This window comes from Podarcis pityusensis, assembly GCF_964106645.2.
Source record: "Podarcis pityusensis genome assembly, chromosome: Z".
Taxonomy (NCBI): domain Eukaryota; kingdom Metazoa; phylum Chordata; class Lepidosauria; order Squamata; family Lacertidae; genus Podarcis; species Podarcis pityusensis.
Genome location: NC_138044.1, coordinates 14,532,075 through 14,558,243, shown reverse-complemented (window position 1 = coordinate 14,558,243; position 26,169 = coordinate 14,532,075). Strand labels below are relative to the sequence as shown.

General features: G+C 42.9%; 2 protein-coding genes across 2 annotated transcripts; one reads left to right on the top strand and one right to left on the bottom strand.

The window, feature by feature from the left end:
* Positions 1 to 10,521: 10,521 nt before the first annotated feature.
* RPL7A (ribosomal protein L7a) lies at positions 10,522 to 15,359 on the top strand. Its single transcript, XM_080990672.1, has 8 exons — positions 10,522 to 10,553; positions 10,795 to 10,915; positions 12,283 to 12,432; positions 12,772 to 12,912; positions 13,433 to 13,512; positions 14,089 to 14,219; positions 14,526 to 14,595; positions 15,191 to 15,359. The coding sequence occupies exons 1-8, from the start codon at positions 10,551 to 10,553 to the stop codon at positions 15,293 to 15,295; spliced, it is 801 nt and encodes a 266-aa protein (XP_080846798.1). The 5' UTR covers positions 10,522 to 10,550; the 3' UTR covers positions 15,296 to 15,359.
* A 435-nt stretch (positions 15,360 to 15,794) lies between these two features.
* Positions 15,795 to 26,113, bottom strand: SURF1 (SURF1 cytochrome c oxidase assembly factor). Its single transcript, XM_080990666.1, has 9 exons — positions 25,958 to 26,113; positions 25,048 to 25,129; positions 23,295 to 23,422; positions 22,628 to 22,710; positions 22,245 to 22,436; positions 21,075 to 21,147; positions 20,815 to 20,977; positions 19,914 to 19,995; positions 15,795 to 16,341 (listed from the first exon to the last, which is right to left on the bottom strand). Exons 1-9 carry the CDS (start codon positions 26,024 to 26,026, stop codon positions 16,275 to 16,277), a joined length of 939 nt encoding a protein of 312 aa, XP_080846792.1. The 5' UTR covers positions 26,027 to 26,113; the 3' UTR covers positions 15,795 to 16,274.
* Positions 26,114 to 26,169: the final 56 nt, after the last annotated feature.

The window sequence follows — 26,169 nt, the reverse complement described above, 5'->3', positions numbered from 1 at the left end:
CTGATAGATAATAAATAAAGAGGAGGCTTTACCCACCTTTGCCCTTTACAGTTATACTATGAGGCAGCATGTCTTTGCTGGCTAAAGGAATGGATTGGTTTGAAAAAACGCTTATCCATTAGATCTGAAACGTCATGATCTTAAATTTGGCTGGTATGCATGTCTATGGTATGGGAAAGCTAAGACAAATAAGAGTTTCTCAAATCAGGGAGTCTGGGAGAAATATAAGAACTTGTTGGAAAGGAAAACTCCATTGTGTTTATTGCCAATAGAAGCCATTGCGATGAAAATAATAAATATGGTCAGACAGTGGGTGACAGAGAATTCCTGAACTTTTCGGAGAAGGAACTCAGACTGAAGACAGTGAAAGAAATAAAAAAAACAAGTAGCAGATTGGTTACAATATCACTGGGGAACAATTTTTTTTTTCATTTTCTGTTGCATGAGCTTTTTCAACTGTTCTTATATGTTCTTTCAATGATGATTTCAAATCTGAAATTGATTTTCGTGTACACGCTATAGTTAACTTGCAATTTCTGACTTTTGCTGATATATCATATTTACACTTGGGATAAGTGGACACTGACACGTTGATCTACCCTAACCACATGGTAATTATTGTTTCGCAAACTTGATTTTTTTAAATATAGTTTTGTAACCTAAATATTTGTATTTTTCAGATCAGACCATGGCTTCTTCAAATAGACAAAAATGTGTAAACAAGCCTGATGCCTTTTGTTATATACCATATTTTTCGCTCCATAGGGCGCACCGGACCATAGGGCGCACCTAGTTTTTTTTTGGGGGGGGGAAATCAAGAAAAAAAATCTTATTTCACCCCCCAGCCCCAAAGAGCAGCATACAGGCTGCGCAACATCTCCCTTCCGGAGGGGTTGCGCGGAGCTATGGCACAAGCCAAGGCAGTGAGTGGGATGGATCCCGCTCGCTGTTTTGGCTTCCTCTTTAGCCCCATGCAACCTCTCCCTGCCGGGAGAGGCTGCGCAGGGCTAAAGAAGCCATAGCCCCGTGCAGCCTCTCTTTGCCGGAGGGGTTGCGCGTAGCTATGGTACAAGCCAAGGTAGTGAGCGGGATGGATCCCGCTCACTGTTTTGACTTCCTCTTTAGCCCCACGCAACCTCTCCCTGCCGGGAGAGGCTGCGCGGGGCTAAAGAAGCCATAGCCCCGTGCAGCCTCTCCCTGCCGGAGGGGCTGTGTGCGGCTATCCCTGAAGCCTGGAGAGTGAGAGGGGTCGGTGTGCACCGATGCCTCTCGCTCTCCAGGCTTCAGCGAAAGCAACGCGACGCCTCCGGAGCACAGAGGGAGTGCTCCCTATGTGCTTCGGAGGCTTAGCGTTGCTATCGCTGAAGCCAAGGAGCCTGCATTCGCGCCATAGGACGCACACACATTTCCCCTCAATTTTTTGAGGGGGAAAAGTGCGTCCTATAGAGCGAAAAATACGGTATGTGACTGCTATGCACTTCCTCGTCAAAGATGCAATATAACAGCGTTTGTGAGGCATGCCTATAAAACCTATTTTGAAATTCCCCTGGGTGACCAAGACAAGAAATGGGCTCCGCATATTGTTTGTCACAATTGTGAGGAAATGCTTAGAGACTGGACAAAAGGAAAACGGAAGAGTATGCCTTTTGGGGTTCCCATGGTTTGGCGAGAACCCAAGGATCACACAAGTGACTGCTATTTTTGTTTCCCAGTGGTATCTACAATTGTTATTCAAGTACTTGGTAAAGCCTTTCTGTTGTCCAAGCAAGAAATTGACCATTTTGAGATCCACACAGATGACCCAGTTGTGCTCCTCACCATGTTCACTTACTTCAAATTCAGAAGAGACAAACCCCTTAAAAACTGGAATTGGAGTTCCTCAGAGTGCGGGATAGGTCTAATTGCTGAAGGAATACTGGGATAGGCGATAGCATGTTGGTTTTTCTTGCCAATACCCTACGTATTGACCAGACAAAAATAGCATAACAAAAGGCATTAGGGTTGTTTACACATTTTTGTCTACTTGAAGAAGCCATGGTCCAATCTGAAAAACACAAATATTTAGGTTACAAAACTATAAAAATTAAGAAAAATTAAGTTTGCAAAACAATAATTACCATGTGGTTATGGTAGATCAACGTGTCAGTCTCCACTTATCCCCAGTGTAAATATGACATATCGGCAAAAGTCGGAATTTGAAAGATAACTATAGCATGTACATGAAAATCGATTTCAGATTTGAAATCAGCATTGAAAAAACATATAAGAACAGTTGAAAAATATGCAAAAGAAAAATAAATAAAAATAAAAATTGTTCCCCAGTATACTGTGTAGCCCAATGGAATACATTTTTTTGCATACCTCCAACTGTACATAGATACACATCATTTTAAATGCTATACATGTCATGTTCAATGTTATATAAGTCACATTGATACTCATATTATACTACTTTGGCTATGTGTTTAATAAAATATTGAATCCTTGCATTGTGAAAAACAAAGATTATGGTGAAAAGTGAAAAACATGAATTGCAAAAAAACCTAGAGCTTACAGAACAAAACCAACTTCAGATATGAAATCAGCACGTCAAAATTAGGTTAGAACAACTGCAGGTGTCAATGCAACAAAAAATTTGTTCCCCAGTGTTATCAATTAAATGAATGGTTCAAGATAGATTTTAAAAATGTTTTTTTGGACCAGAGCTCAGGATTTGAGAGAATCCTATTAGAAAAAAAATGAAAAATTATTATCCAAAATGTATAAGTTGTTATTGGAGCGGGAAACAAAAGATGAGCTGGTAAAATAATCAGTGATTCACTGGGCAAGAGATATAAGGCATAATATTGAATTTGACCGCTGGGAGAAACTATGGAAGAAAGATTTGAAATTTACTGCGTGCTACACACTAAAAACCATGTGAAAATGATACATAGATGGTATATAACTCCAAGCAGGTTAGCTAAGATGTATAAATCTAAATCTGATATGTATTGGAAATGCAGAGAAGTGGGAGGAGCATTTCTACATATGTGGTGGGCATGCAGATTAGTTAAGGGATATTGGGAAATTATATACAGTCGTACCTGTTTTGCTGCCGGGATCCATTCCGGAGCCCCGGCCGCTAGCCAAAATGGACACAGGGCAAAGCATCACATCTGTGCACACATGTGGAGCAGTTTGCGCTTCTGCGCATGCGTGAGCGGCAAACTCGGAAGTAACCCGTTCCGGTACTTCCAGGTTTGCTGCGAACATTCGCTGGACTGAACGCTAGACAAGGCGCACGTTCGCGGGGGTATTACTGCATAATGAGATGGAAAAAACATTTTAGTTAGAAAAACAATCACCCCCAAACCAGAAGCGTTTCTTTTGGGAATGGTGCAGACAGAGGTACCCGGGAGCCAGAAAAACGTATTTATGTATGCAATTACAGCAGCTCGGATTTTGTTAGCCCAAAACTAGAAGGTGAGAGAAGTTCCTAAGAAAGAGAAATGGCAGCTCAAAATGATAGAATATGCAGAGTTAACAGGCCTACAAGAGCAAGAAGGTCAAGTATATAAAGAAGAGTGGAAAAATTTAATGGAATATTTGGAAAATAACTCTAAGCAAGTGAAAACACTAGCGGGATTAAGGTAAATTCAACAGTAGTGAGATATAATTGGGGGGGGGGGGGCTAAATTAAATGGATTTTTTTTTTTAGAGTATGCACATATTGGAAAATTTAAAGAACCATGGAAGGGGAAGGAGGGAAGTAGATGAATGCAAGATTACAATGGTGGTTATTTATTGTAAACAAAAATCTGCCCTTTTTCCTTATGGGGTATCCAAATAACAGAGGCCAACCAGAGAATATTGAGAAGCAAAGCAGCTAGTAAGTCTGATCTTTATTGATCTGTTGCAACAGGGTCCTCAATCACCACACGTAGGAGGAGGAAGAACCCAGAACAATGGTGCGCAAGGTCTTATATAGACATTTTAAATTCCCTGCCCTGGAGCTCAAGACCACCCCTCCATACATCATACATACATCACAGAAGGGTTGTAATCCAAGACCACCACCCCAAGATACATCATAACTACATCACAGAAAGGGTGGTTTACAGCAAAAATCTGAGTGGTTTGTTTACCAGGTTACCTGTTTAATGTCTGCCAGGTTACCTGTTTAATAGTCACTTGATTGGATTGCCTGGGGAGCCTGGCCAGTCTTTTGTAATGTTAAATACTTAGTTCCTGAGCCAGGCCACAGCCTCACACCCTATTCATATCTTAAATGTGCCCTTAAGACAGGATTTGTGAAGGAAAAGACAATGGGGAGGCTTTTCCATTTTCCTTTGACCTTGCAGAGAAAACATTTGCTCAGTTTGGGAATCAAAATGGTTTCAGGTCGGTCTTCCTGTGCTGATCTATGTACGTGCTTGGTTATTACACTTATGAACATTTAACATATATCTAAGACCTCAAAATTCCTATTACATATTTAATGATGAAAATGTATATTTGAAAATTTTCTATAAAAATCATTTTTAAAAATGAATAAAGTCAATTTTGTGTTATTTTGCTGAAAATATGAGTGTGCCTTTCCCATTTTGTAGACAATAAAAATGAAACGGTTGTTGATTGGATGTAACACAGATACTAGAGGTATGTGAAAGAGCAGTGGAGTGATTCAATTTCTGATATACAGACAGGAACCATATTAGGTGTGTGATTCAATTGATGTGTGATCGCCAATGCATGGGCCCTCTTGAACCGGAAGAAGGCACAACGGGCAGGTGCATATATAGAATAAATATTCATAAATGTTCATAAATGCACAAGGTAAACACACATAGATAAGCATATAAACCACATGTCTAAAATAGTACAAGAGAGCAATCCTGAAACCATTTTGACTCTCCGCAAAGGACCTCAAATATTTCTCTGCAGCAGGAGGATGGGAGAAACTTTCCAATTGTCTTTTCACTTGCAAATCCTCCCTGTAAATCCAGTCTGGCAAGTTTCTGCTAAGCTGAGCAGACTATCAATAAGGTGTAAATTTGTAAAAAGGAGATTCAGGAACTAAAGTATTTACCATCTCAAAGGAATGGCTAGGCTACCCAGAAAATGCAATCAGTAAGGCGTTATCAGGTATTCTGGCAGACAGGAGAGAAGCAATGCACTCAAATTTCTGCTGGAGACCACCTGCAATGTATGTATGATGTTTCTGGGGTGGTCTTGGGCTACAGGGTGGGCAGTTTTCAAAGTCTTTATAGGGGCTTGCGCACCATTGTTCTAGGTCTCTCTTGCCTCCTTGCAAGGAGGGGAGTGAACTCTGTTGCAACAGAAAAATAAAGATCTGCCTTGCTTTCAGTGCATCCTACTGCCATTCCTTTCCAACCAGTCATGGACTTAGTGGACTCAGTCCCTTGGGGAGTTGGGCAGCAAAAGCCAACCTCCTTATTTTCTTTAACATTTACCATATTTTTCGCCCTATAGGACACACTTTTTCCCCTCCAAAAATGAAGGGGAAATGTGTGTGCATCCTATGGGGTGAATGCAGGCTTTTCCTGAAGCCTGGAGAGCGAGAGGGGTCGGTGCGCACCGACTCCTCTCACTCTCCAGGCTTCAGAAAGCTCTGCGCAACCCTAGGGAGACCGCAGGAGTTCCCGTCGGGCTCCCAAGGCTTGCGGATAGCAGCCTGTTCTGGGGGCTGGGGTCGGGAGAAGCTCGGGCTTCCCCCGCCCCAGCCCCGTGCCTGGGGGGGAAATAATTTTTTTTCTTTATTTCCCCCCCCCCAAAAAAAACCTAGGTGCGCCCTATGGGCCGGTGCGCCCTATAGGGCGAAAAATACGGTAGTTCATCTAACTCAGTACAGACCCTCCAAGTGTCCCTATTTTCCAGGGTTGTCCTTGATTTAGAAAAGCCTGCCCAGTTTTTTATTTGATCTCAGAATGTCGCACTTTTCTTTTTTTTTAATAAGATATTTATTGAAATTTTCAAAGTGTTACCAAATAAAATAAAAGCAGTAGAAAATACAAAATAAAAATAATTAACAAAGTAGAAAAAGAAAAAAAAAAAAACCCCTTCCAACCAACAAATTCAAAGATAAGAAAAAGTGAAAAAAGAAGAAGAAGAAGCAGAAAGTACAGAAATACATCACGCACAATTAAAAAACATTTAAAAACAAATTCATTATTCTCAAATCCTCAACTGTCATTACCTTCTTTCTTTGACCTCCTCCTCCTCCCTTTCTTTGTATCCTAGTTATTAATTATCCCAGCAAATCCTTTCCATATTTCATAATATTCTATCATTACATTACCCTAAACTGTTTTAATCTTATCTTTCTATAATAAAATAAACCTTAAAGCTTGAAACTTAAATCTTATCCTTACCAACTTCTCATAACCATAATATTCTTTCATAATTCTTTAAACATCTTTACTAAAGCCAAGTAATTTCATTCCAACATTTTTCTAACATTCATCAATTTTATAAAACAGTTCTAATGGTAGAAAAAAGAAATACAAACAAATCCAATCTTCATCCAACGTCCCTTCCTCCTGGTTCCGGGTTTTGTCAGTCCTTATTATCCCGTTGATCTAGCCCATTAACCTGGCAGCCTTATATCCAAGGCCCTCAAGTCTCTTCCATGTCCCTTCCACAGCTCTTCTTCATATTTGTAACTGTATTTTCCCTTATCTCCTGCTCGTGGTAACTCCAGCTTGGCAATATTTTTAACCCTTCTCGACAGGTCAGCCCCTTTTCCATATTCAACACTGAATTCCATATGGTATTTAAAAGCATGTTTCAAAGACCCTCCAAAATTAAGAGCCCCCACAATCCCAAACATCTCACGGCCCATTGCCAGATTTGAAAAGTCTAAACATCCCAGCATAGGGGGGTCAATCCAGCCCCCCATTTCCAAGCCAAACCAAACTTTTTCTTTCCAAATCTGGCTTTTTCCAAGTTCATTTGTCAAATCCAAAAACTCATATTCCTGTTGGGCCTGTTCTGTCAGGACACACTCCTGATTTAATTCCTGAGTGGGCTCCACATATTTTCCCACTGTCTGTTCAAAATTTCCCACTGCCTGTTCAAAATTTCTAGTCGAAGTCGCCATCCAATTCACCTTTTCATGTAATTGTTCTAGTAGGGCATTTGTTTTATAGAAAGCACACAACAAAGCTTCTGAATACATTGTCCTGCAAGGTCAAATGCCTGTTCCCAGGATTGTTATCTGTAACAGCTGCCGGCTCCCTGGAGTTGGTTACAGTTACACAGTCTCCCTCTAGGGGGAAAACTTCTATTTGTTCTTGCAACAAAGTTTCCCTTTTTGAGATACTTTGTCAATATTTGTTGCTTAAAGATGCGAAGGGAAGCAATGGAATTGCTACGTTTCTCTTCTTTTAGCTATCTGTCAAAAACGCTTGTCTCTGGTCAATGAACTTCAAACGTCAGTCCTGACACCCCGCTCCAGGATCAGGCCGGAGGAAAGTTACTTTACTTTAAACTCACTTTAAACAGTCCGGAAAAGATCCCCCTCCTTCTCTTGCTGTCGAAGGGGGGTCCACAATTTTAAATGATGAAATCCAATCCTTTAAAGGCGATTTTCTAAGCTCTAGTTTACGTTGTCTTTGCTTTATTCTGTCTACAGAAGAACGGAAGGCTGACTTCCTGTTTAAACCTTCCCGTTCCGTACCAAATTTAAATAGGTTTTTAAAATCCAATTCCTTTCTGCTCGCAAGTCCTTATCTAATGTCCAGTTGTTCAAAGTCTAAGTACTCACGGGTGCTTATTTTAGAGTCCGAATTGTCCCAGGAAAAAGGCAGCGCTCTCCGGCAACGGCTGTGCGGCTTCGCTCCACGGAAATAGCAGTTGACTCACAGCACCGCGCCACTTCCCCCTCTTCACTTCGGAACCCGTTAGTGGGTTGCTTAGCGAGTTGGGGGGGGGCTAAAAGTGCCCACCGAGTCCCATGGTCACAGGCTTCATCCGCCTGTGATTTTTAAAAGGATCCCCGCTTTGCCGTAGCGGAAAAGACCCATTTCCCGCGGAGCTAGTCCCTCCTGTTCAGAGGGAGTCCGCCATTGCCGATGGCGCCACCCCGGAAGTCCCAGAACGTCGCACTTTTCATTCGGTTTTCCCTATTTTCATTGGAGAAATGTTGGAGGGTGTGGAGTTATCCTACCCCTGAGTCATGTGAAGGCAGTTTTTCAATGTTTTCTGCTTTTATAAATGTTGGAAGCTGCCCAGAGTGGCTGGGGCAACCCAGTAAGATGTATCGGGTATAAATAATAAAATTATGAAATGGGATGTCCCTAGTTTCATCAGAGAAATGTTGGAGGGTATGCTGTCAGTATTGTATATACTGACTGACACCAGCTCTCCATGAATGGAGACAGGGAATCTCCCAGCCCTACTTGGAAGTGTTAGGGATTTAATCTGGGACCTTAAATCCCTTAGGAAGAGCGTTCCATAAATGTGGGAAGTGGAGTTTACAACAGAGAAGGCGGGGGGGGGGGGGACATAGCTGTCAACTTACAGATTTGAAAATAAGGGACCAGCAGCCAAAATAAGGGATTTTAGTCAACCAGTTATAAGGGACCAGATAATTTTGGAGAGCAGCGCCGGTTTTTAGCCATTCGTTTCCAGAGGTTGCTGCTCAAGACACCAGCCGATGAAACACTGCAATTAAATGACTACAAGCAGCAACCACTTTTCGCGCAAAACGAAGTCCAAGCTACGAAGATGCTGCTGCAGTTCTGTATCTTTTCTCTCATGCTCCATCTGCAGCTCTCAATTCCATCAGGTGGGGCGGGGGGGGGGGAGAAATAGCGCCCGAAGTAAACCCGCAGATCAGACCATCTATGCTAGTCTACCACTACAAATCTATGGGAGAAGCGCTTGCGGTCCTTCCCTTGTAGCCCTTGGAACACCTGCCCGCGCCTCCTCCTCCTCCTCCTCCTCCTCTCTCTGAACTTATTTCTCTATGGTTGCCCTCGTTCTCCTCTCAAGGCTCCTCATCAATTCATAGACCGTGCCAGGTTGCCCATCTCATTCGGGTCCTTCAGCGGCACAGCTGCAGTACGGCCTAGCGGGAGCGGCGGTGACGGGCAGAGGGGAGGCCCCAGGCAGAGACGCCCAGTTCGGCGGCCGCAAGGAGGATGGTGGCGGAAGGGCCCAAGGCTCCCACCAGTCCCGGCGGGGAGGGGCTCCCGGGGGCCGAGGCTGGTGAGAGGAGACCAGAGGGGGGCGGGCTGGGCAGCCAAGCAACACAGTTGGAGCCTCCCTCCTCCCTGGCCGGCAGGGAGGGAGGGAGAGGAGCTGCTTTCTTTGAAACCCCGGAAATTTAAGGGACATCCATCAATAAGGGACAGCAGCAGGACATGGCGCTGGGATAAGGGACTGTCCCTCCAAATAAGGGACGCTTGACAGCTATGGGGGGGTGGAGATTTCAGCCTCAGCAACTAGTTTCAAGTCTCAACTTTGCCTATGGTTCTTTTATAAACACAAGCCACCATAGCTAGGGTTGCCACTATTCTAGCAAACTACAGGACAAGGCAGGGTGGGGTGTTTGGTGGGTGATCCCCTCCCCCCCCCCTGCACTGGTGCTGAAGTGACTCCAAAGCAATGCATTATCATCCATTGCAGCCTAACCGGATGGCCCCACTGGAATTTGTCACACACACATACACACACGTGAATTTGTAAATCTATCTGTGCTTTGCTACACAGAGCTTAAATACATTACCTTTCACACCCCCTTTCGGATACATGCATTTGGAGAGGATCCTCAGCTTGGCATCGAGAGGGGGCGGGACGGAGCTGAAATACAAGACGAAACTGTTTCAATATAGGACGCTGCGTTTTACATTCAAATATGGGACAATGCTGTATTATACAGGACAGGTGGCGATAAGTGCCTCAGGGAATTTTGGTCGTGGGCAGCCCAACAGCTTAGGAGCTGTGCCATGTGTCCTTGGATACTTTGCTTCTTTGTGGGGCGGGGGGGGGGGCAGGGCTGCATTTTAACTCTGATTAGAAACTTATGGGAACACACACTGTACATGCTTAGGAGCTGTTGTACATCACTGCACAAATATCTGGGAATTATCTGTACTTATGTACAGGGGCATTAAGTGAGGAAATAACGTTGGGCAGACATGGTCAGTTGGGGAAAGAAGGATGTTGCTGAACTATTTATTATTAATTAAACATATAGCCCGTTTCACAACATAATCGGCATGGAGTACGCTAAGTGTCCCGTGAACCCAAGCTACGCTGACTGGAGCTAACCGTCCACGCGTTCCTCATGCCTGCTTTCGTGCGCAGGCGTGGTTTGCAGCCCCATGCTCGCTTTGATACTGTCATCGGCAATAAGCCGGTTACGCTCTAGGCACGGACCAGGGTTCTCTATGGATGAGGAGCGGCCTCCTATAGGTTTGCATATCTAAGGTGAAAAGCCACAACGACCATAGACGTATAACTATAGAGTTTACTTCCGCTCCGCGGATTTCTAAAGCCCGCCCAGCGCTTCCTGCCCTTTCCTTTTCGAAGCCGAAGCCAAGATGGTGAGTTGTGTCTGTTGTAGCGGCGGACTTTCAATCCGCCGCCATCGGTCCTCTAAACGGGCTAATGGTTGGGCTTCTTCTGGCAGGGGAGGCACAGGACACCCTGGCGCTTTGTATTTGGGAAAGCGGATGAAATGGGGAACGGGTTTTGGGGCCCGGGCCTGGTGCAGGCCTCCGATGTGTGTGCGGCTCGCCCGCTTTTGGTAGGGAATTCACCGAATCGTTCTTTCAACTTACGCAGCCCAAGGGGAAGAAGGCCAAGGGGAAGAAGGTGGCTCCGGCCCCTGCCGTGGTCAAGAAACAGGAGGCCAAAAAGGTTGTAAATCCTCTCTTTGAGAAAAGGCCCAAGAACTTCGGCATCGGTGAGTTGGAAAAAGGAATTGGGGGTTGGAATGATGGGTCTCTGCAGCCCTGTTGATCCGTCAAGGAGCCTAAACAGAATAGGAATAAAGTTGCTTTCACGGGAAGTGGGAAATACACGCCTGTCTCTAAAATACCTGTGTATGGGGAATACTGCTGGTTTTGTTGCATTTTGACCAGTTACTATCTATTTGTCTATTTATAACAAGTATTTATGTGCTGCTGTACCCTAGAAATATGTTGCTGAGGTTATGCAACAGCATAAAACCATACAGTAAAATCATTTTTGAAGAAAAATTAAAAGCAAGTTTAAAGCAAAATAATTTAAAGCAAGCATCAGTTGATCATTGAGGAGGGATCTAATCTTAAATGTCTGTATAGGCCTTAGGCAGTAGCTATTTTTAAATTGATATTTCATTGGAAGAATTTCATTTTTTAAAAAAGTGATTAGAAAAGGAAAACGTGAACGAGAATTAAAAAGAAAAGAAAAATACTCAATTAGGTTTCTGTACATATTAAGACTAATGTATAGCTTTAATATTCTGTTACAAATATGTTCATCAGTAACCTAGTATTTTCTGTATAAACTCGTTCCAAATATATTTATCCAAAGAAAGTGCCTCTATAAGTGGTTGTTCATGTGTTGCTAATATTGCCATGTTATCAAGCTATTGGTTATGGAGAATTAAAACTATTCTTCCAGTTCATCAGTCCCTTAGCCACCATTAGGGCATGCAGAATCTATTTTTGCTGTCCCATTGTCACTTTCCATACAATAGGTACAGGGGGATATCGTTCAAAAGTATATGCCCGTCTGATAATCTGAAATTCCCCAGTAACAAATTTATATAATCCAATACAAAACTTAGAGTGAAACATTGTAAAAGTATGTGTATCAAAAAGCATTATCCATATTACAGAAGATGTTACAAATTGGTCTAATTGAAAGAAATTCTGATGCACTGGTGATATGAAAGTGAATTCTCCCTTGGTAGTAGAGAGCATTAGTTTCCACAGATCTATTAAATTTAAATCTGTCATATATTTCTTAATTGCTTGTCACGCTAAATATGTTTCCTTTATCAGTGTATTTCTATCTAAATTACGATGTATGTAGTAGCAAACTTTATGGCAGGCATTTAGAAGGGCCTGGTGTTTCCACTATGTTTTGGAAGACCAAGCTTCTCTGGGCTGTGAGCAAATGATGCAAAAGAATATTTGCTATCTGAGTGATGCTGCTGACAATCTTATCCACCAAGATCGCTGATGCTCCTGCCACCTTTGCTTTGGGCTGAAAACCAGGAATAAAAAAGGATAACCAGTAATTGCTAAGGAAGCAGTTATTTTGAGTTGTTATTCTGCCTTTCAGGGCAGGACATTCAGCCCAAACGGGACCTGACTCGCTTTGTGAAATGGCCTCGTTATATCCGACTTCAGCGCCAAAGAGCCATCCTCTACAAAAGGCTGAAGGTGCCTCCAGCAGTTAACCAGTTCACTCAAGCATTGGACCGTCAGACAGGTGAAGGCCGGGCTCCTTTCCTTGGTTCTAAGGTGGGGTTGCAGAAGGAGGTGGGGTAGCTGCTGAGACTCCTTGAATTGAATGTGCACCCCATGTTTTGGGAGCTTGCTGGAAAGAGGGAAGTGTGAGAGAACTAGTTTTACACAGTGCTATAGTAAGAAAGGGGTTTCCTTTGTGTGCAGATGATGCTAGCAAAATATTTGCTATCTGAGCTTCCTTGATGACTCCCAACCACCAAGATCGCTGATGCACAAAAGTCATGTCCTTTAGGGAAGGGGGATAATGGGAACATGGTGTTAGAGAGGCTTTCCTCTGAACGGTTCTAGTTGTCTTCCACAGCTACTCAGCTTCTGAAATTGGCCCACAAATACAGGCCTGAGACGAAGCAAGAGAAGAAGCAGAGGCTGTTGGCTCGTGCAGAGCAAAAGGCTGCAGGGAAAGGCGACGTCCCTACCAAGAGGCCTCCTGTGCTCAGAGCAGGTAACCTTCCTACTTTATATTTGCACATTTAAGCCTGGTTGAATGAAAGCTTGGACAGCTGGCCATATTTATTGTGTTAATATCCAAAAAGTTGAAGATGGCATAGATGGTTCTCCCCCTCCTCATTTTACCCTCGCAAACAACCCTGTAGGGTAGGCTGGATTGAAATACAGTGACTGGCCCAAGGCTGCCCAGTGAGCTCCATGCTTGCGTTGGGGTTTGATCCCTGGTTTCGCCCAGGTAACCCCCGCATCACACTGGCTACTGCGATGATGTATGAATTTCTTCACCTGAACTGCAGACTGAAGAGCAAAACATACGAGCTTTTTAACCCTGAGCGGTAGCAGGCCCTTCCTCTGCTAGTCCTTGACATGGCTAGGAAAAGCTGGCAGCTTGGTACTTTGTTAACACCACTTGAGCCACTGTGCTTTTCCACAGGCAGGGCGCTCTGGATTTATTTTTTTTACATAGGAAAACATAAACTTTTGTAGCACACTCTAGTAACTGGCTTTTTCTGCAGGTGTCAACACTGTTACAACTCTGGTGGAGAACAAGAAGGCGCAGCTGGTGGTGATCGCACACGATGTAGACCCCGTTGAGGTAAGGAGGTGCAAGAGTCGGCGTCTTGTGCCCAAAAGCTCAGATTTATGCTGCTAAATGGTTTTTAAAAAAATGAATAGCAGCCATTGCATTCTTGTAGGCACGGGTGTTTTCTGCTGTTTCTTTCCTTAACTTCAACAAAATGGTCACCCATTCCTGCTCTAGATAATTCTTAATGTTGCCAGGCCACTATGGTGACTGTTGAAATGTGCTTGGCTGTACAACTTACTTTGGAAAACATCACTGGGTCCTGTTAACAAATCTTCAAACTTGACTCTTTATAGAGCAGGGTAAGGCTTTTGCAATGATGTTTGAATTTCTTCACCTGACCCTTATCTGTGAAGAGCAAAATTATACGAGCTTTTTAACCCTGAGCAATTGCCAGAGCCCTTGTTGTAAAGCAGGGATGGGGAAAGCACTGGTGTTAGACTCCAGCTCCCATCATCCCTAACCACTGGGGCTGATGGGAGTTAGGAGTCCAGTAAAGTCTGGAGAGCCACAGTTCCTCATTCCTATTGTATAAAAAACCGAACCACCGCCAACTTTAAAGCATTTCTTCTCCCCTCTCTGATCCAGCTGGTAGTTTTCCTGCCTGCCTTGTGCAGAAAAATGGGAGTGCCCTATTGCATCATCAAAGGCAAGGCAAGGCTGGGTCGCCTTGTCCACCGAAAGACCTGTACCTGTGTTGCCTTCACTCAGGTTAATCCGTAAGTAGCCCTGAAAACATTTTTTGCCTATTTTCTAATTCGAATGAAGAAACAGAAGAGGCTGGTGTGGTTTGGGGCAGTTACACTTTTAACTGCAAGCTAAACCGCTGTTAAAGCTGCAGCCTTCCGCATCTTGCCATGGTAAATTGAATGAACACAACTGCTGAAGCTAAATGAACTTTTATGGGGCCCCTTAAGAGAACGTTGCCCTGAAAAGTGGCACTTAAAGCAGTATTTCAAATTGTAGTCTACTTGGATAACTCAAACTCAATTGCTGGCTTGTTGGATCTGTCTTCTCCTTTGCAGCGAGGACAAGGGAGCTCTAGCTAAACTCGTGGAAGCTGTCAAGACCAACTACAATGAGAGATACGATGAGGTAAGATTGTGCCTATAGGATCTGTGGGTATATTGACTAATTTGTTGGCTTTTGGAAAGTTCCCCCTTCCCTGGCAGTGGCATGACCACTGTCCCGCTTGCTGAAATCAGGAATGGCTTGCTAGCAGCCTCCAATATGAAAATTCATTCCAGCCCTGTGTAGAGAATTCCCTCATAGTGTAGCAGAAATAATGTGAGTGAACAGCAGTATCATGTTGACCCACTGAGCTGGTAGCATCTAAAAATATTTTGGGCAAGATAACAGGATTGAGAATCTATAAATGCCCACAGGAGAAAAGAAAAGGACTTGAGCCACCATTGGGTTACACAGCCTGTTACCAATATTCCAGGGTCTGTGTCTATAGTACTACAATGTTTGAAACTGTTACTACTTGTTAGAGCACAGCTGTAATGTAGGAAGTGGAGTTGATTTGAGTCTGTTCCAGTAGTAGTTTTTGCATCTAATTTGTACTTAAAAGCAGACACTCAGGTTATTGCTGTGAATGTTAAATCCTCAAATTGTACCATTTAATCTAAATTTTAATTGTAAGTTTTGTAAGTCACTTTGACATGTGTGCAATCTTTTTTCCTTCCAGATTCGTCGTCACTGGGGTGGCAATCTTCTGGGGCCAAAGTCAGTGGCCCGCATTGCTAAGCTTGAAAAAGCCAAGGCTAAAGAACTGGCCACTAAACTTGGATAGATGTATCAGATTTGCCTCAAGAAGTTATTCCCATAAAAATAAAATACTGCAAAAAAAAAAAAAATGTGTTCCAGTTTTCTGTAAGTTTTTAGTGATTAGAGTGTGGTGCTTTGTCAGTTATGTCTCTTTTGGTAGCCTTGTCTAGTAAAGGGGGATTCCATAGCACCTAAGAAGAAATTATTCCAGCGTTCCTTTCTCCATTTTCTGTCCCAAGGGGAGAGAATTTAAGATTTGCCCCAATAATGAGCACCCCGGAAGCTTATCTCTGCAGGTGTGAAAGCTCAAACAACACCTTCGTGGAGCTTTGGCCAATGTTAGCTGCAAGTATATTGGGTTCTAGAACATTTCTTAAGCTGCCTTGACAAGACAACAGAAATTGATCAGCTCACAGGGGAGAGTGCAATTGAAATACCCTGCAGCTAGGAATTTCAGAAGTTTACAATACTTCTTTTTGATAGGGACTTGATGTCATTATTGTTGCCAAGAAGAAACAAAGCTGTATATGTGACATGATTTATTTACTACTTCATTACATGGAACTTTGCATCATATTGTATCAGCAACATGCTGATTATTTGCACAAACACTAATACTCTTGAATCCTGATTTCCTTCATGTCATTTCTGATTACATAGCATTAAGCAACCCAAGATAAGCACTACAATTTGAAAGGCTTTCACCCTCCCTGTTAAGGCCCCCATCATCCTAATTCCTCCCTTAACCATGCCTACCCAGAAGTAAGTCCTACTGAATTCAGTGGGGCTTACTCCCAGGTCAGTCGGGCAAGACTGCAGCTCTAATATATTGCAGCCAACTTTCAGCAGAACACAAGAGTTCCTTGCTTGGGTCTGCTTGCTCTGGTCACTGAAGTGCTGCAATCAAGTCAGAAGGCCTGTTCCTCTGTATAGTGACCTCACGAGACTGGCTGCAGCTCCTGTGAGCATTTTGAGGCCAAGCTTGCACCAAGGAGTTGTAAGTCTTAGAGGTGAACCTTCTGAATGAATTTCTTGTACCACATGTAGGAGGTAGCTGCACACAAACCATACCTGCAAAGAAGGGAGAAAGCTAGTGTTAAGACACAAGGTTAACCTGCAAAGGGCACACAATTTTAGGGTCAGAAATGTATGCAAAGGGTTGCCATATAATGAGTGCAAAGAGGACAGCGAGCTGGGGAAAGGGGTGTGCGGGGCCATGGCCACAGTTTGGGCTGGCGGCAGCCAGGGAATGCAGAGTGCCTGTACGTCTCCTGGCTCAGGCTGGCAGCGGTCCGGGTGTGCAGAGCAAAATAAAAACTTCCCGCAACTCACATTTCCTTAAAAATTTATAAGTACCCCTGAATGGGCCTTTTGTCCCCTAAAAGAACATGTCTGGGAACTCCCAGACATGGCAACCCTACCCAAGGGTCATCTAGTGTAACCCCTGCAATGCATCATTGCTTTCATTTGGCACATTGATTTGGCCATTTAATAACCAATCATTTCCCAAAAATTCAAGAGAACCAGAATCATGGAAACTGCAAAATACACATCCGTGCATTTTACTTATATTGATGGTAGCCTTGATGAGAATCAGGTTCTTCGTTTTTTGTTATTTAGATGTTCCGTCATACAATTTAATTTAAGAAAGAGAAATAATACATAACAGAAAAGAAACATTAAATCATTATACACTATCCAAAATAAAATAAACCCACCACCCTGTTTAACTTCCCTCCTCCACTACTCAGCGTCTCTAGAATCAATTTTACCCTTATTGCATTCTGATTGTTTTTATTTTCTCTATATACCGTATTTTTCGCCCTATAGGACGTACTTTTTCCCCTCCAAAAATGAAGGGGAAATGTGTGTGTGTCCTATGGGGCGAATGCAGGCTTTCGCTGAAGCCTGGAGAGCGAGAGGGGTCGGTGCGCACCGACCCCTTTCGCTCTCCAGGCTTCAGGAAGCTATCCGCAAGCCTTGCAAGGCTTGCAGGCAGCAGTCTGGAGCTATCCGCAAGCCTTGCAAGCAGTCTGAAGCTATCCGCAAACCTCGCAAGGCTTGCGGGCAGCAGTCTGGAGCCCGAAGCACGGGGCGCCCTCTGGAGGGTGCCCCATGCTTCGCGCAGGTGTCCGCAAGCCTTGCGAGCAGCAGCCTGCAGCCCACAAGCTCGGGGGACAGCGGGGAGGCGCAGCGCCGCCATCCCGCTGTTCCCCGACCTGGTTTGGATTCCCCAACCTGGTTTTTGGGGGGAAATAAAGGAAATTTTTTTTCCTTTATTTCCCCCCCAAAAAACTAGGTGCGTCCTATGGGCCGGTACGCCCTATGGGACGAAAAATACAGTACATACAGTGGATGCTTGGGTTGCGAACGTGATCCATGTCGGAAGCACATTCGCAACCCGCAGCGGCGCATCTGCGCACATGCGGGTTGCGATTTGTTGTCTCTGTGCATGCACGAGCTCTGAAACCTGGAAGTAACCTGTTCCAGTACTTCCAGGTTTCGGCACATCCGTAACCTGAAAACCCGTAACCTGAAGTGTCTGTAACCTGAGGTACCACTGTACATATGTCATTGATAATTTATTGTTTTGATGCATTTACATTCTTAATCTAAGTATATTAGCATGTATTTTTTAGAGCAATATTTTGTCATATAACCATCAAAGCATTGCCATTCATTTTTTAGTTTTTGATTTGACTGCTGACGTATGGATGCTGTTAATTTAGCCAATTTTAAATATTCATTTAATTTGAGAATCCATTCCTCCTTGGTAGGTAGTTTTTTAGCTTTCCATTTAGATGCTATTACTATCCTGGCTGCGGTGGTCGTGTATAAGAAAATTCTTTTTTTCGATTTCAGTATTTTCCTAAAAGGCCCAGTAGGTAAGCCTCTGGGATTTTAAGCATTTTTTTCAACTCCTCATGTATTTCTCCCCAGAAGTACTTAATCGGGGTGCAACTCCACCACATATGCATTGTTGCACCAGCTTCCTTGTTGCATTTCCAACAGAGGTTGGATTTCAGTTTATAGATTTTTGCTGATTTGACTGGTGTTAAATATCACCTGTAGAACATTTTGATGAAATTTTCTTTTATTGTACTACAGGCGGTAAACCTTATATCTTCCTGCCAAAGTTTCTCCCATTGCTCTAAATATATTGTGTGGCCAAAGTCTCGCGCCCATTTAATCATTGTCTCTTTCACTTCTTCGTCAATCATGTCCAAATTTAGCAAAAGGTTATACATTTTAGATAGTATTTTTTTTTGTTTTTTAATAATGTTTCATGCATTAATGAATTCTCTTTAGCAAAGCCTCTCTTCAAGTCCAAGTTAAAGACACTTCGAAGTTGTATATATTGCCATCTGCCGGAGACATAATGCCTTATTTCCTCATATGGTCTTATTCTAAGTTTACCTTGATCTTCCATTATCAAATCTATATAAGTTGCCTATTCCTTATTCATGTTTAGTTTTTTCATGGCATGGGCTTCTAGAGGTGAGAGCCACCATGGTGTCATTGGCTCCAGTCTCGTTTTGTACTTACTCCAGACTTTAAATAATGCATTTCTAATTAGGTGGCTATTGAAGCCTTTATGGATTTTGATCTTATCATATGCGAGGTAGGCGTGTTAAAGCCCTCCAGGTCTTAATAAATCTGCTTTTTCCAAAGTGATCCATTCTTTCAGGCATACAAGGCATTCTGCTTCATAATTTTAAATTTGGCAACACCAGACCTCCCCTCTTTTTTGTGAGGAGCTTAAATTTTATGTGAGCTTTCTTATTTTGCCATATGAATTTTGTCATATCTTTCCTGCACTCCTCAAAACATGTTTCTCTAGATATTAAGGGAATTGTTTGAAAGAGATGGAGCATTTTGGGAAGGACATTCATTTTTATTATGGAAACTCTTCCTCCTATTGATAACTTTAGATTTTTTAAAGGCAGGACTATGTTATCTTCCAATTTTTTATAGTGGATCGACGTTAGTCCATCTCGGCCAGGAGCTTTACCAATTTTCAAACTAGAAATTGGTGTAATTCCATTACCGTAACTGGGGCATTTAACTGTTCAATTTTCTCTTTGCTTATTTTAGGTATTTTCCTCTTTGAGAAGTAATCTGCAATTTCTTGTTCTGTTTCCGACCCTCTTTTATATAGTTTTGTGAAGTATTTTACAAAACATTTATTGATTTCATCTTCTGTTTCATAAACCTTCCCTTCGTGCTCTACTTTATTTATCTGACTTTCTTTTTGTTTTTTCTTTATTTGCCATGCGAGTAGTTGTCCTGGTCTATTCCCTGCTTCAAAGAACCTTTGTTTCATCCATTTGATGTTGCTTTCAATCTCATTATTTAGCAATGCTGAAAGCTGTATTTGCAATAATTTTATAGGTTGACTCAATGTTTTATCTTTAGGGGGTTTGCTAGTAATTTTTCTTGATTTTCTATATCCTGCTTTATTTTATTTAATATTGTATTTAATATTGTCACCAGCTAAACATCACAATATACAGACATATCACCATGTCTGAAATAAGGATGGAGCTATAAAGAAGCATTAGCTGGCTTAACAGCTTTTCCTGCATCATGATTTTCAAATATCGCCCAGCTCTAGATAAAACCCCAAATATTTTGTCACTTACCAGGTAATGATGTATTGCATGTGCTCGTTGCGTAACGTCACCCTCGTCTGGCCTCCAATGGGCCCCCCTGGAACTGTGCTTTCTGTGGTTGCAAGAGAGAGACAGCAGTGAGTCAGAACCAGATGCAATATGAGCCTTTAGAAAAGAAATTCAAACACCAGGGGCAGCTTACTTTTATGTAATAAGTGAAAACCTATGTAGTCTGCTCTCAACTCCCACTCCCATCTCACTCTTCTTGCCAATGATACAGCTCTCCCATGCTCAGATTTTTTGTGTAACTCCCTGTCTGACTTCACCCCCTGTATAGCATAGCAAGCCAACCAAATGGCTGCTTAGCTTGATACCGTACTGGGTTTCTATTCTGCCTAGCAAGAGACACGCAAGTGGATCTTATGGGGGGGGGGGGAACAGATTGGGCAGGCAGGAAATGGCTATTTACTTTGCAGTAAACTTGGCTTTACCTTGCAGTAAAGTGCTGCTTCCTGCCTGCTGGATCTGCAAGCCCAGCTGGGCAGTGCATTCTCAATATATTACAGGGTGAAAAAATATGAAACCTTGATCGTGGTCTAGAGTTCATATTGGTAAGGAACAAAGTATCGATATATCACCCATCCCAACTTATCTTCACAGAGCTATGATTCAGAATTCCCTGGGAAGAGGGATTGACTATTAAACCACTAGTAACTGTAGCTCTGGGAGAGGAATTGGAGGGGGGGGTGCTCCTAACAACTCTCAGCACTGTTAACAAGCCACAGTTCCCAGAATTCTTTGAGGGAAGCCATGACCGTGTCAAGTGCTATGATACTGTTTTAAATGCAGATGGGGCCCAAAGTCAGGAGCCTGTTGCAGACCACTCCTATTAAAAGCCAAGACTACACAGCCAGGTCCTTGGGGAACTCACTGAAGTCTGCATCAAGGAAGATGGGCTCAGCTCCTGTCACTCTCGCCATGGCATCCAGGTCCCGGTAATGCCAACGATTCCTTTCAATGTCGTTCTTTGGAACAAATGGCTTGCGGGTTTCCGACAGCCTCACCACCCCTGTGAGCTCAATTTCCTCTTGGATCTACAAGGAAGAGTCAAATAGCAGTTTCTGTCCTTTAAAAAAGGAACACAGTGTCTTATGATATATAATGTGGTAGTTTCCATCCCTTGCTACCTACCTGTCCTCGCAACCTGGTCTCTGGCTTAAGTTTCTTTCTGGAGACAAACCCTCTGTTGACAAGGATTGTGATCCTGCAGGGTCAGGGGGAAAGGGAGAGAGAAGACAATAAACTCTGTAAGCATGGTAGCATCCCAGCCCCCTAAAGCAGGAGTGGGCAATGTTTGGCGTGCCAGATCTTGGCTGAACCACAACTCCAGGTACCCCTGGCTGTTGGGTATGTTGGCTAGAGCCAATGGCAGTTGTAGTTCAGCAACATCTGGAGGGTCCACTTCTGCTGTAAGGCACCTAACATTGTAATTCTATGCCAGTCTACTCAGAAGCAAGCATCATTTATTCAATTTGGCTTACTCACAAATCCATTTGTATAAAACTTATTTTTGCTAGCCAGCTGGGAAGAGTTAAGAACACAGCCATCAAGATTGCATTGTGGCAATTTGATTGGACTCTGTTTGGATTCTATTATGAGTGCCCGACATAGTATTGTTAACATACTAACAGTTCTCTTTCATGTAACTTGGCTTTTGACTTCACAGCAATGGTTTTTCTCTCTCCTCTCTGTGCTCAGAGTAGATCCACTCACTTAGCTAACCAGCCCATGCACCTTAGAGTAGGTTCTAGGGCAGAAGATATCTGTTGGCCTTGAAGATGCAGAATTCTCTCTTGTTGTTTTCTGCAACAGACTAACATGGTCATGTGCCTGGAAAATTGACATTTTACGTTATGACGGTTCGGACATTGTTATCAACGTGAAAGAAACCTATGCTAGGCAAAATTCAGACATATTAGTGAAATTACATACATTTGATAATAGGAGATATGCCTATCTCCTATAATTAAATTCATGTAATTTCACTTATACTTTTGGAAAAGTTAAAAAACAAAAATGAATCATCACAGGTATAAGTACATTCTGAAACAAGCTCTGACTCCTTTTACAGAATCCAGAGAATGACAAATAAAAACAGTGCAGAACATTTCAGGTCCTCATGGTTTTGAGGCAGAATCTGAATATATACAGACTGTATTTATTGAAGGGCCATGATCCTCTCTAATGTCACGATCCTATGCATGTCTGCTCAGCCAAGTGCCCCAGATTTCAAGAGAGATTGTTTGCCAGTAAATGAGTACAGGGCAGCGGCCCAAATTGTCTGTCAGTTAATATACTTACCCAAGGTCTATGCAGTAAAAGGGTGTGATGACATTGGCACCACTCTCAGGATTGGACATCAGCTGGCCAGCATCCCTGGCTTCCTTCTCTGAATCAACCAACGAACGTGGAAGGATGTACAGCTCCTTGTCATGAATGAAATACCCTCGGACCTTGACAGGTCTGTATTCCAACTCCTTTAGCTCCGAGAAGCTGTCAAAGGACAGAAAGCAGCAGGTTTGAAAGAGAGGCTGAGCTGCAGCCCAAGGCAAGGAACAGCTTCACTTACTTAAATTTTGCAGAATATAAAAAGGGCTACTTTGTTTAAAGTGGCACAGGCACTCTGAAAAGCAGCACACACCATCCGCACGTTTAATTGATTCTAAGCTAGTTCACATACTTACTCTGCTGGGAGTGGGATCGGTTCTGCTGCCACCTTGGCTTCCAGATCAGAGATCAACTTCAACTTCCATTTCCGCCGTTGAATCTGACATGGGCATAAGGGCTCTTAGGGGCCTTGAGGGCAACACCAGACGTACATTTGCCCTCCCCAGCACAAAATTTCCCTCCCACCAAGGCAGGATAGCTGATCTACTAGAGAAGTATTTGCATTACAAAAAACTGAAGCTTTTCTGTTTCCTCCTTTAAAGCAAAACAAAATGCACATTTGAAGGAAAATGTGGGTTCCTCCTCTCAAATTCCCTAAACGCTTATTTGTTGTTGTTGTTGTTTAGTCGTTTAGGACTCTTCTTGACCCCATGGACCAGAGCACGCCAGGCACTCCAAATGCTTATTAGTTCTTTTCAAATAAAAACTACTCCATGTCATCAGCCAATTGTAAAGGCTATGGACTGAATTCCATTAAGTTAAACTGCGCAAACTGAATGAAATTAATGTATCTATGATAGAAATGCCTGTTAATATCAATCTTTGATAATGGCTAGTTTTGGAAACAACTCACAGTAGAGGTTCTTGCACTGGCTACGAGCTGTAACTGAAGACATCTCTGAACACTGGCCCTGAATCAAGAGGCCTCATGGAGCAACCCTCAGATTCAGCGTTTGCATTTACCTGCCACGTTCCAAGGCAAAATGTCGCTATGGGGATTAGGAGGAGGCCCCACCTGAGCACAGCATCCTCTCCAGATTTGGCAGAAGCAGCTGTGGAAATCCTGGACAAGGCAGGCCTCTGGGGAATCTCTGAGGAAAACGACAGGGGGCGGGGAATGTTTGTGTCATCTGTTGAAGATTCTGCAGAAGCTCTGTCCAGTACCTGGCTCATCACTACAAACAGATTCGTTAATATCCAGCAATAACCTACATTTGTATTAGTGATTCTGGAACATAGGTGTCTGCCTTATATTGAGTCAGGCTTTGGTCCATCTAGCTCAGTACTGTCTACCCTGGCAGGCAGCAGCTCACCAGGGTTTCAGGCAATGGGTCTCTCTCGGCCCTACCTGGAGATGCTGGGCAGATGCTATGCAGCTGATCCACAGAACTTGCTATGGTTCTGACATAACAAACATGAGGAAAGTGCAGTTATGCCCTCGCTGCCTCATTTCAGTAATCAGCAGGATATTTTCCTCAATTGCCTAGAGCCTGAGATGGCCCTGGAATATAAAAAACCCACTTTGCTGGTCCAAGGAAGGGAGAATGCACCTAGATGCTCTCTTACCTACCTGAGTTTAAAAAAAGGGCAAATGGCAGTAATCACCAATCTCCAACGCTTCCAACCTTTACAGCCAGTAGTCACAAGACATTAGGGCAAATGGGTCATTGCCCAACCAGCCTCAGATGCATCCCCATTTGTGGAATGCTCTCCCCAGGGAGGCATGCCTGGCACCTTCATTACATATTGGAGTGGATTATCAGAATAATGTTTATATATAGCAGACAGAATGGAAAGTTCCTTTATTTTCTTTGTCTCTCTCTCTCTCTCTTTTTCTTTCTCTCTTCCTTTTTCTTTCTCTCCTCTCTTTGAATTGCCTTCTCCCCTCTAGCTCTTCTCTATTCCTCTTTTCTTTTTTCTTCTTTTTGGTCTGCATTTTTATTTAGACTAACATTTTAGTTTTGATAATAATAATAATAATAATAATAAATTTTATTTATATCCCGCCCTCCCCAGCCGAAGCCGGGCTCAGGGCAGCTAACAACAATCAAATAATCAAAAAATCAAATAATCACACAATCTAAAAATAAAAATATAATAGATAATATCCCTTTTTCCAAACTTTAATAAAAAATATTTTTCTAAAAAAAATACTTATCTTTAGGTACCAGGCAAAAACATTTCTCTATAACCAGGCCTTGGGCTGATTAACATTCTATGGCCTTTTAAATGTGGGGGGGGGGGGGGAGGGGGTTATTGAGGGTTTTTTGGCCTTGTTATGTTTTTTGTTCTCATTTGTATTTTTATGTGGTCAACTGCCCTGTAATATTTGCCTGAAGGAAGACATACAAAATAAATAAATAAATAAATAAATAAATAACCACCTGGTGACGGCAAAGATGACTTGATGATAACAACAACTAAAATGAACATGTCAACTCAAAAGTCACAATAATAAATGAATAAACAGATAAAATTAAAATATCTACTGAGAAGTCAGTCCCACTGAATTCCAGAAAACTTACTCCCAGGTAACTACATACAGGAGTGCAACCTGAATATAGAATACAGTTAGCAAATATGACCAGCTAAAGTAGAAGCTGATCTTCTCTGGCCCATCTGTATACCCTCCTCTGTGCAAATAAAATTAAGAAAACAGAAACCAGGCTCCAGTACACAAGTCAACATATTATGAAGTATTAAGGGTTTTATTCACCTTTATGTGGTCGTAGCAGGCCAGAAGGTGCTTTAAAATAGGTGCATCCAAACAACGTCCTTCCACCCACATAGTAAGGGAGCTAAAAGCAAAACAAACGGTGCTGATTGAATTTCCCGCTTACATTATAAAAACTTATAAGAAGCTGAATTTCGGGTGTCATTTCTGGAAAAGAGTTAATTGCAAAAGATGGACAATGATACCAGTGTTAAAAACCAGGCAAGAAACAGAGAAAAGGGAATAAAAAGTGGTAACTCTCTCTCTCATCCCATCCATAGAAAGGTGGATGGCCTACCTCACCTGGCTGTTGTGTAGGAAAATAACCCTAGTGCCTCAAAAGCACTTTGCATGTTAAAAGAACTTCACAACATTATTACTTATTAGACTTGTCCCGCGCTACTCAAAGCAATTTACAACACATCTAAAGTGTAAATAACCCTCATAACAGCCACAGGAAGCGTTGATACCAGACCAATGACAACTTAGCAATATCACGCAAATCCCTTAGGAGAGGCTTTTGTCAAGGAATGGACACATTAGTCTACCCAAATTAATAAACGAAGTTGGCCTGTATCATCTTTGTGGTTTTTAAAAGCAACGTTAGCAGGAGATGCTTCAACCCGCATGGCTGGGGACGAAGAACTGTGCCCGACCTGTTGAATTGACACCTGTCAGGCTGCTGTGAGAGGCCCCGAAGGTAAACGGCAGCGCAGCCTTATGCGGGAGCTGTCTTTGGAAAAGATTGTCCCGACAGGCATTTTAACTGAATTCTGATTTTTATGAGTTTTAACTCATTTTCTATTTGCGGTTGCATCGGGTTTTTTTACACAGACAGCCGTGATTTAGCAGCATGAAAACGGCCAAAATAATAGAAACTGAAATCGAAATAATAAAATAAAACGGCTCCCACCTGGCCCGCCTTCGCCCGCAAAGGCCCCCTCAGCGCAAAGTCGCCTAGCAACCGCAAAAACACAGACATTTCCCACCCCCCACTCCTTTCACAGGCCTTTCCTCTTCTGGGTCACGCGACTTCCGCTCTCCCAAGGCTCCTTAGAGGCGAGACTTACGAGGCGCTTCCGCCACAGAACACACAGGGAGCTCCTTCGCCGTCTAACACACCCA

Coding starts and splice junctions, on each gene's coding strand:
- RPL7A (XM_080990672.1), top strand. Junction 10,916..12,282: donor GCCCAAGAACTTCGGCATCG/GTGAGTTGGAAA, acceptor TCTGCCTTTCAG/GGCAGGACATTCAGCCCAAA. Junction 14,220..14,525: donor GCCTTCACTCAGGTTAATCC/GTAAGTAGCCCT, acceptor TCTCCTTTGCAG/CGAGGACAAGGGAGCTCTAG.
- SURF1 (XM_080990666.1), bottom strand. CDS start 26,026: ATGTCTGTGTTTTTGCGGTTGCTAGGCGACTTTGCGCTGAGGGGGCCT. Junction 25,130..25,957: donor TGCGGGCGAAGGCGGGCCAG/GTGGGAGCCGTT, acceptor TTTTGCTTTTAG/CTCCCTTACTATGTGGGTGG. Junction 16,342..19,913: donor ATGCAATACATCATTACCTG/GTAAGTGACAAA, acceptor CCTTCTTTGCAG/GTATGGTTTGTGTGCAGCTA.